Genomic DNA, 9,230 nt, shown 5'->3' on the forward strand with positions numbered 1-9,230 from the left:
CCCCTCCCATGGGGGAAACTAAAAAGCATAGGGCCTACACCTCGACTCGTAAACATCGACGTGAAAAGTTTTTGAAATTGTCCACTGAAATCGTCAGAAGAAGATGCAGACCCAGCAACAAATTATTAATTATTTAGTCATAACTCTCTGTATGACATGTAAACTGACTGAAGGTAGGCTAAAAAACTCCGCTTTGGTTTAATATTAAGATGCTGTTTGTGGGTATGGTGATCTCGACCATTGCAGTTTCCAAATGAATGTCGTCTCTTACAGGGCAATGTAGAAATCCTAATGCAGCTTTAAGAGGCTTCTTTCACCCTGATAATCAAATCTACGAAGAGAATGCCAGTGTGAATTATAAGTGCGATCCAGGGCTCAAAACTTTAACTGGGGGATGGTGGAGCACCTTCACTTGCCGAGAGAGAGAATGGAGCCATACGCCTCAATGTATTGGTAAGTTAAATTATCTGCTGCAGCCTAGGCTATTCAATTTCCAACTCTATCTGCTCATCATTAATATAATAGAATGGTAAATGGGCTTCGTAATTGCATGAAAACTTCACATGCAACTCGTAAAAGATTTTTTACCATTTAGCCTATCAAATGTGTTCTGATTTGATTAATCAGATAAGACAGACTGTATTACTCCAGAGGTCCTTCACGCTCAAATAAAGCCCAGGTATGTCAAAACATCTTATAAGAATGGAGATACAGTACACTTTGACTGCGACAAGGGATATGAACCTAACGCAGGCAACAGTGCAACATGTCTTAATGGAGATTGGACACCTTTGCCCATTTGTGAACGTGAGTAAGTCCGTTTTTTTTCCATGTCCTTCCAGATGTATTTTTTACATTTCAGATAGGTCTGATCCAAAGATAGTTATTACACGGCTCTTCATAGTGCTGCAGAATGCTCCATTCACTTGAATGGGCCTTCCCAACGTTCGGCGGTCTGCTAATTTTGAATAACAGACCGTTGCTAAGTATAACAGACCGCTGTCAAGGAAAATGGGCTTTGTGCTTCTAAGTCAATTCTTTCATATCACTACGCAAGGATTGGAACTTCATTCAAAAGTGAAAGCAGACGGTTGATCAGCTGTGTTCTAAAGAATGTTTGATTCAAGTTCAGCGTGTGTTGTTGCGAACTATTTGTTTCTCAGCAAAAGCCATGATGAAACGGTAACAAATAAGCTATAGCCTAGGCTATGTAGGCTAAAAAATCATATCGTGGGGAGTTTATTGTGTCGTTTTGGTAAGTAGCCGTGTAATAAGCGGGATAATGTATAGAACGCCGGTCATTGTCGGGAGATAGGTCCCTTCAGGGCGGAACAAGACCCCTCCGCTGCGCGTCGGGGTCATTATCCCTTACATATAACAATAGAGTTGTAGGAGTTGTGTCAATTCAAAACAGTACTTACATTTATGTTTGACATTGGTAAGAACAACATTTATTTTAGACATGGTCTATTTAAGAAGAAGTCCATCAAGTTAATGTTTTATTCTCAATTACTTAGATACTGTCCTGATATCACCAGATTTGAGATTCATTGTCTTTATTCTTTGCTCCTTTTGAGAAGATGGCCCATTTACTGATTCTGTTCTGTTCTGTTGAATGACAATGTTGCTTTGAACATTTAACATGTTTTTTTTTTTTAGCAGGTGATAAAAATGCATGTCCTGCACCTCCTAAAAAGCACAACGCTGTAGTATTAGGACAGGACTATCAGCCCAGTTTTGACGAAGGGACAGTTTTGGAATACAAATGTAGGGAGTCACATGAAATGAATGGAGCTACACAGAGCACATGTGAAAAAGGAGGATGGACAGAGACAGGATCTTGTGGTAAGGTACTGTGTTTGTAATCAGTGTGTGTGTGTGGTATTTAAAAGGCGGTGGAAGAAGTGTGGTCTGAACACTGCAATTGCTCCAAAAATATAAACTTTATTACTTTAAAAACATAGCAATGTTTCGATCACCCTGGATCTTCGTCAGGCACTGACAAACTTTTCTTTGGATGTGCGCACCCACTCTCCAAATGGTATTTAAAAGGCCACATATGAACTCGGGCTGTCCTCATTGTCATTGTGAATGAGAAGTTTTGTGTATTGAAAAGCAGGGGAGCTCCTGGGGCTACCGTTGCCTATACAACTCACATTACGAGTACATTTCTTGATGGAATGTATAGTAGTATTGCACCTGATAGAATCATGGTGTAAGTCACACATCTTTCCAATCTTGTAATAAGCGCTTGTTGGTGAAGCTGAATACTATACTCACCTTGATTATGATCATCCCAAGACCCAAGGTCATTACCGTACATCTCAGCAGGGGATTTTAATGACCCAAGACTGTCTTTGGGGGTTGATATTAAGCTCTTTGCATTTTATAGGTTTCACAGAGAAAGAGCAATGGTTAACATCTGTCAAATTGAAAATACAGAAAATGTATGATTTCACTTTCTGTAATCCTTTATAGAACTAAAGGCAGACCGCCCAGCTCCGACGAAGAGGCCCAGTGCCACTGGTGAGTTTTTACCCTTGTTTGATTGTTTATTAGTACTGCAATAATTACATTAATACACAGGATTATATGTTAAAATCCCTTGTGCCAAAATCCAAGGTAAAAACTCATTCAGAAGCCCCTGCTCAAGTTTAACTTTAAAAAAGCACACTACCCACAAATCCGCCAACAAATGGTCACAAACACAATACAAATGGCCCATCCAACAGCAGTATATAGTATGCGGCATGTCATTGGGGTTATCAAGTGGGCACCCTCATTCACCGATGTTTCGTTAAGTTAGGCCCACGACACCTCATGAAGGCCTAACAGTGAAACCAGCGTCCTGGAGACACTCCCCTCCATGCTGCCACCATATTACCACATTGAAATATCCAATACCCAAAATACTCTTAACCAGCCCAGGCATGGTCAAGGTTGGCCCGTCCCGTTGATGTGGACTGAACCATAGCCATAAAAACCTTGGCCAACCAACCATCAACCTAGGCACAGCCCATCACAAACAAAAGAAGTTACACAAAACAAATTAGCCAGTTAGCTTAGCCAGTTAGCTTAGGCCCCATCGCAAACACAAAACAAATTAGCCAGTTAGCTTACGTCCCATGCTGCCACCATATTACCACAACAAACATCCAAATACCCTTAACCAACCTAGGCATGGTCTAAGTTGGCTAGGTGGGTCCATCCCGTTGATGCGGACTGAACCATAAACCATAAAAAACCTTAGCCAAGTACCATCAACCTAGGCACAGTCCATTACAAACACAAAACAAATGAGCCAGTTAGCTTACCTTAGCTTGCGCCCCAGGAAGGGTAACTTCTCCTTACCCACAACCATTAAACGCCCGCTCTGCTGCTAAAGACATGTTACTAACCACCTGCCTTAGACTTCGACCACAAATGCCCAATTCAGACAGCAAGCCAATAGCAGATCTGGCCACAAACCCACGTGCACCGATTTCAATAGGCCTTAATCGTGCACTCCAACCTCGCTTGGCTGCCTCCTCTGCTATTTCAGTGTATTTAGCTCTCTTCAGCTCATTGGCCACTTCCACTCTGTCTTCCCAAGGAACAGTGAGTTCAATGAAGTAAACTATCTTCTCTGAATCCGACCATAGAATTACGTCGGGTCGTAGTTTAGTACTCACTATATGTGGAGGTACCGCCATCTGCTGGCCAAGATCAACCTTCATTTCCCAGCCCGCACCATTTTTCAACTGGCCGGTTTTACACCTGGCCTTCGCGGAACAAGGTTTATCCCCCTGACGTACAAAGTTAATTTGCCTTACCCCTTTACTAGCTGCTAATGAATTCACTTCTCTCCTTTTATCCTCTATTGCCGCTGCCACACATTTCAATACCTGGTTATGACGCCACGTATACCGCCCCTGGGTGAGACTTACCTTGCACCCTGATTGGATATGGTGGAGACTATTAATCATATTATATTGGCTGTTTCTAAAACCTCTGCTTGATTCCATGTCTATGGAGTTGATAGTCATGTAAATGAGGCAGTTGGTAAGGCAAGGCAAGTTTATTTATGCAGCAAAACATTGGTAATTCCAAGTGCTTTAGAAATACTGGTGAATCTAAAAAAAATGAATATCATGGAAAAGTTATTTTTTTCCACAATTTATTTCAAAAAGTGAAACTTTCATATATTCTAGAGATCCCTTACACATAAAGTGACATATTTCAAGCTTTTTTGTTTTAATCTTGATAATTACGGCTCACAGCTCATGTAAAAGCAAAAATCCACTATCTCAAAATATTGGAATAAACAATTTATAACAGAAATGTCCGTTTCCTGAGCTTTAACAAAGTCCTTTTAGGCAAGTCCCTCCACTCGGCAGCCATATTGCAACGCACTTTGGGCACTTATCGGGCATCTATTTCGGGCAGAACTGTGCACATGCAAGGCTTCACAACACCAACCTCGCTCCAGCGGCAAGATCACAACACATGATTGGTACAATGTATTTACAACACATCACATGTTTGGCACGGAACTTTTGGCTGCGGAAGGTGCGGTATATGTGTAGACAACTGCCATATTGGCGTTTCAAACTAACCCCATACATTTCTATGGGAGATTCTTTGAGTGCTGTCTCTCCATTAGAAAGTATTTGGCTTTAATCTCTCAGTGTAGTTCAGTACCCACAACCACATTCATAGGAAAGACTGCTGACTTTACAGTTGTCCAGAAAACACTCATTGACACCCTCCAAAAGGAGGGTAAGCCACAGAAGGTCATTGCTGAAAGGGCTGGCTGTTCTTCGAGTGCTGTATCAAATCATATTAATGGAAAGTTGGAAAGCAACAGGGAAGACCGCAGTCTTGAGGATTGTCAAGCAAAGCCAAGATCTTGGGGGAACCTCACAAGCAGTAGACTAAGGCTGGAGTCGGTACATCAAGAACCACTTTGCACAGATGTGTCTAGGAAATGGGCTACAACTGTCGCATTCCTAGTGTCAAGCAACAGGGATGACCGCAGCCTTGAGGATTGTCAAGCAAAGCCAATTCAAGATCTTGGGGGAACCTCACAAGCAGTAGACTAAGGCTGGAGTCAGTGCATCAAGAACCACTTTGCACAGATGTTTTTAGGAAATGGGGTACAACTGTCGCATTCCTAGTGTCAAGCCACTCCTAAACCGGACATCATTTGAAGCATCTTACCTGGGCTAAGGAGAAAATAGGTCCAATCAAGGTTCCAAGAATCTGGAAGAAGAGTGAAGAGGCACAGAATCCAAGTTGATTAAAGTCCAATGTGAAGTTTCCACAGTCAGTGATGACTTGTGGTGCCATGTCATCTGCTGATGTTGGTCCACTGTGTTATCAAGTCCAGAGTCAATGCAGCTGTCAATCAGGAGATTTTAGAGCATCTCATGCTTCCATCTGCTGACAAGCTTTTCCAGCAGAACTTGGTACCTGCCCACAGTGCCAAAAGTACTAGTAATTGGTTTGCTGACCATGGTATTAATGGTATAATTGTGCTTAATTGGCCAGCCAGCTTGCCTGACCTCAATGCCATAGAGAATCTATGGGGTATTGTCGAGGAAAATGAGACACCAGACCCAACAATACAAACGAACTTAAAGTGGAAATGAAGCAGTCAAATAAAACAGATGTCTATACTGTATTTAAATATACCATAAATACAAATAAAGTCAGAAATATGACCCCTTATTCAGAATAAAGCACAAACAAGTTGCATTAATTTCAGCTGTGCGCCGCCATCTTTGTTTTCAGAAAATGATGACATCACAAGAATGGTTGGTACAACGTTCTATGCTGTTTGCATAGCAGCTGTCATAGCCTCACAGTTAGCTTACTGCCTCAACAAAATGGATATGGACGAATGGGATAGACCGACCAACTAACACACTCTTGATAGGTTGTGCGGAGGGAGTAGGCTAGGGGACTACACGGATCACCTGAGACTACACTAATTTTTACACCCATACTCAGTTGTTCCACAATGTAATATCATGGTAGAAGCTGCGATACAGTACTAGCATAGCATAACATAACAAGCACATACTGTAACTAGCAAAGCATAACATAGCACATCCGTGCATTAATTTACTTAAAGTGAACAGCATGTTATTTTATGTCAGTTTACATAAACAAATCAAAACTCAGATGCCTAGCCTACAGTCCATAAACAACGTCTACCCACAAAACCATGCCTGTCACAATCACAGCAGAAACCAGCTAAACTGATGAAGACAGCGCTGCAACGTTGGAGGACAGTACGTAGTGTTATCCTTGCGTCGAAGTCCGAAATAATTCAGAGTAAACATGGTCTAGTGTTATCCAATTGCGTGCAGTGAGATTTTTAAATGCATGCTTGTTGTTAAATGCATGCTCTCGAGTTGGGCCATTACATTGTTCTTTGCCAGACCCCTTAATCTTTCTAGATTATCAGGGTCTGGATTTTCCAGGCTACCTGACCTCTGCTGTTTCGTCGAATCTCTATTTTAGCGGTTGCGTGTGTGTGTGTGGCACGTGTGTAGAAACACTGGCTCTGATGGGCTATCATGAAACATGACTCTGCCTTAGCCAATCATAATCGCTTACGTCGTTATTAACCCACCTCCTCACTAACTGTGAGCCAGGGTGCGTTTGGATTACACAGTTTATTCAATCAATGCATAGTAACGCACCGCATTTAACGTCCAGTAACGTTAACAGTGTTGTAACGACGGGAAAAGTAATTAGTTAGATTACCCCGTTAGTGAAAAAATAACGTCGTTACCTAACGCCGTTCTTTTAAACAGCGTTATTCCAAACACTGGTGACTTTCACACAAACTTCACAGACCTACGTCACAATAAAGTGAACGTCCGCGAACAAACGCTAACCATTCTGATGACGTAGCGCCTGCATTTTTAAAACATGGCCACGCCCTAGTGGCGAAAGTCGTTATCGACATGTCATTTTCGAGTGAAACTACTTGAATTTCAGGTTTAATGAAAATCCATGTAGCTTCAAAAATGAAAATGCAACCAAAAAATGCTCACAGTTCTCACTGCTTCATTTCCACTTTAAGGCTGCTATCAAAGCAATATGGGCTTCCATAACACATCAACAGTCAGTGCCACAGGCAGATTGCCTCCATGCCACATCACATTGATGCAGAATTTATTCAAAAGGAGCCCCGACCAGATAGTCAGATTATTTAATTACTTTTCAGAAGGTTGACATTTCTGTATTATAAACTCTTTATTCTAATATTTGAGATACTGGATTTTTGATTTCCGTTAGCTGTAAGCACTAATCATCAAGATGAAAACAAGACATACTGGTCAAAGAAATGGTCCCACCACCAGTGATCAAGTCTGTGAGATCAAATCAAATCTAATACAACATTGTTGTTTTCCCCATAAATTCTCCTGAAACAGGGGACTTCGGATATAGTGATAGAGGAACTGGAACCACCAATCCTGGATCTCGTGGTGTTGGAGGTAAGGTACTCCAAAGATGCAATGATGTTAAAACACTAATTTCAGCATTTCGTGAACCCGTTTTGTTTTTGATCATTTAGTAATTTAGACTGTCAATTCCATACTCTCTCATTAACTTGATATTTATTTTAGGTCAAAACTGTCCTGATCCTCCATTAATTACAAATGGAGATGTTATCAGTCAGTTAAACAAGGCTGCAACATACCAGTGTGCCAATTTCTATAAACTTGTTGGTAGTAAAACGATAACGTGCAGCAGGGTTGGAGAGTGGCAAACCCCCCCGACATGTGAAGGTGAGTGTACTGACCACTTAAGAACACCTAATAGCCTATAAAATAAATATATTATGGTATATGGTTATGATTAAACTGTGAGAGTGTGTTGCCAAATGTTTTCAAATGCTGACATTTTGCCATGATTTCAGCTAATTTTTGCAAAGTGATGGGGAAAGTAAGTTATCTGATGGAACTGAATACGGCAAAATACATCAATGAAGGAGCATCTGAATATTTTCAATGCGACGGTCGTTGGTATAGATACTCGGCTATTGGTACATGTAACAATGGGAACATACACTTTCGAGGATGTAAGTTTTTTAGTGTAATTATGTTTCACTGAAATTATGCATGTATCCTTTATTTGAGCATTATTGATCAAAAATGTTAAATTATGTAAAAACATATTTATACCTTCCATCGTAATATTGTAAATATATTGTGGTGTCATTCATCCACTGACCCCCTGTGTATTTTTCTAAACAGGTGGTCAATATGATTGGGTGAGTTTCAGTACAACTGATGAATATGCATCAAGACATGAATCCAAGTATTACATAGGTCTTGGTAAATATTTATTTTCATTTGGTTATCTTTGTTTGGCAGGATATTCCAAGTGTGCAGTGAATTCTCTGGAAATGTTTAGAAGAACCAAGAGCATCTTTCTGATTTCCCTGGTTTTGCAGTTTTCTGTATTAATTTTACAGGTTTCTGTTATTGGGTTTAATGTCAAACCACTGGACATTTTGTGAAATAAAAACCTTGAAGTAAATCATCTCCACTGTTCTAAAATGTTTAATTTGTCCATAGATTTGTCAACACATGAAAAAACAGACACGTTTCCTTGCCTTTTTTTAGTCCAGTGGGGAAACTCTTCTCATGGGTGGGGTGGAGAGGGTGATGTAATCAGGCACCCCCTGTGTTTGTATTTACAGATGCATCTAAAAAAATGTGAATATCCTGGCAAAGTCCTTTGTCCTGCCCAGAGAGATTAAAAACTCAGGAAACCATTGCCTTTGTTTTGACTTAATTAGTTGAGTAGAGCTCATCTCAGGTTGACATTTCGGTATTATAAATGATTTACTCTAATAGTTTGAGATTCTGGATTTCCATGAGGTGATTAGAATGACCAAGATCAAAACAAAAAAGCCCTGAAATATTTCACTTTATGTGTATTGAATCTAGATTATATGAATTTTTCACTTTTTGTGAATAAATTACCCAATTTTTTAATTTTTTTTGGATATGGTAATTTGATAGCCTGGATACCAGACTCTCTGGCCTAGATCCATTCGCAAACTTAAACGTAATCGCTCTCATGAACGCCCTCTGTTAGCTGGTTGGTTCGGAGACAAGTTGCCGAAGTGAACGAGAGCTATTCCAGACGGAGTACTGTAGGGAAATGTAAATGAGCGGAAGTACGTAGACAAGCAGAGTCAGGCTAGTAATTTGATATTTTGTCAA

The 9,230-nt window shown here is 40.5% G+C and overlaps 1 protein-coding gene across 4 annotated transcripts; it reads left to right on the forward strand.

Moving 5' to 3' along the window:
- The first annotated feature begins 16 nt into the window (after window positions 1-16).
- LOC125291879 (complement factor H-related protein 1-like) lies at window positions 17-8,543 on the forward strand. 4 transcript variants are annotated; one of them, XM_048238841.1, is made up of 10 exons: window positions 17-173; window positions 274-453; window positions 628-807; window positions 1,660-1,845; window positions 2,479-2,526; window positions 7,428-7,490; window positions 7,623-7,784; window positions 7,916-8,077; window positions 8,253-8,269; window positions 8,373-8,543. In XM_048238841.1, the coding sequence occupies exons 1-10, from the start codon at window positions 104-106 to the stop codon at window positions 8,391-8,393; spliced, it is 1,089 nt and encodes a 362-aa protein (XP_048094798.1). In that variant the 5' UTR covers window positions 17-103; the 3' UTR covers window positions 8,394-8,543. The 4 variants fall into 4 exon arrangements, with proteins under 4 accessions (XP_048094798.1, XP_048094806.1, XP_048094815.1 ...); XM_048238849.1 differs by having other exon boundaries at window positions 1,663-1,845; XM_048238858.1 differs by lacking the exon at window positions 628-807.
- The last annotated feature ends 687 nt before the right edge of the window (window positions 8,544-9,230 follow it).

The sequence above is a fragment of the Alosa alosa genome, chromosome 1 (genome assembly GCF_017589495.1).
Source record: "Alosa alosa isolate M-15738 ecotype Scorff River chromosome 1, AALO_Geno_1.1, whole genome shotgun sequence".
NCBI classification, from domain to species: Eukaryota; Metazoa; Chordata; class Actinopteri; order Clupeiformes; family Clupeidae; genus Alosa; species Alosa alosa.

What these genes read in the sequence shown, in the direction of transcription:
- LOC125291879 (XM_048238841.1), top strand. Translation starts at nt 104, where the DNA reads ATGCAGACCCAGCAACAAATTATTAATTATTTAGTCATAACTCTCTGT. An exon ending in CCATACGCCTCAATGTATTG is followed by an intron (nt 454 to 627) that starts GTAAGTTAAATT and finishes TTGATTAATCAG; the next exon opens with ATAAGACAGACTGTATTACT. An exon ending in ACCTTTGCCCATTTGTGAAC is followed by an intron (nt 808 to 1,659) that starts GTGAGTAAGTCC and finishes TTTTTTTTTTAG; the next exon opens with CAGGTGATAAAAATGCATGT.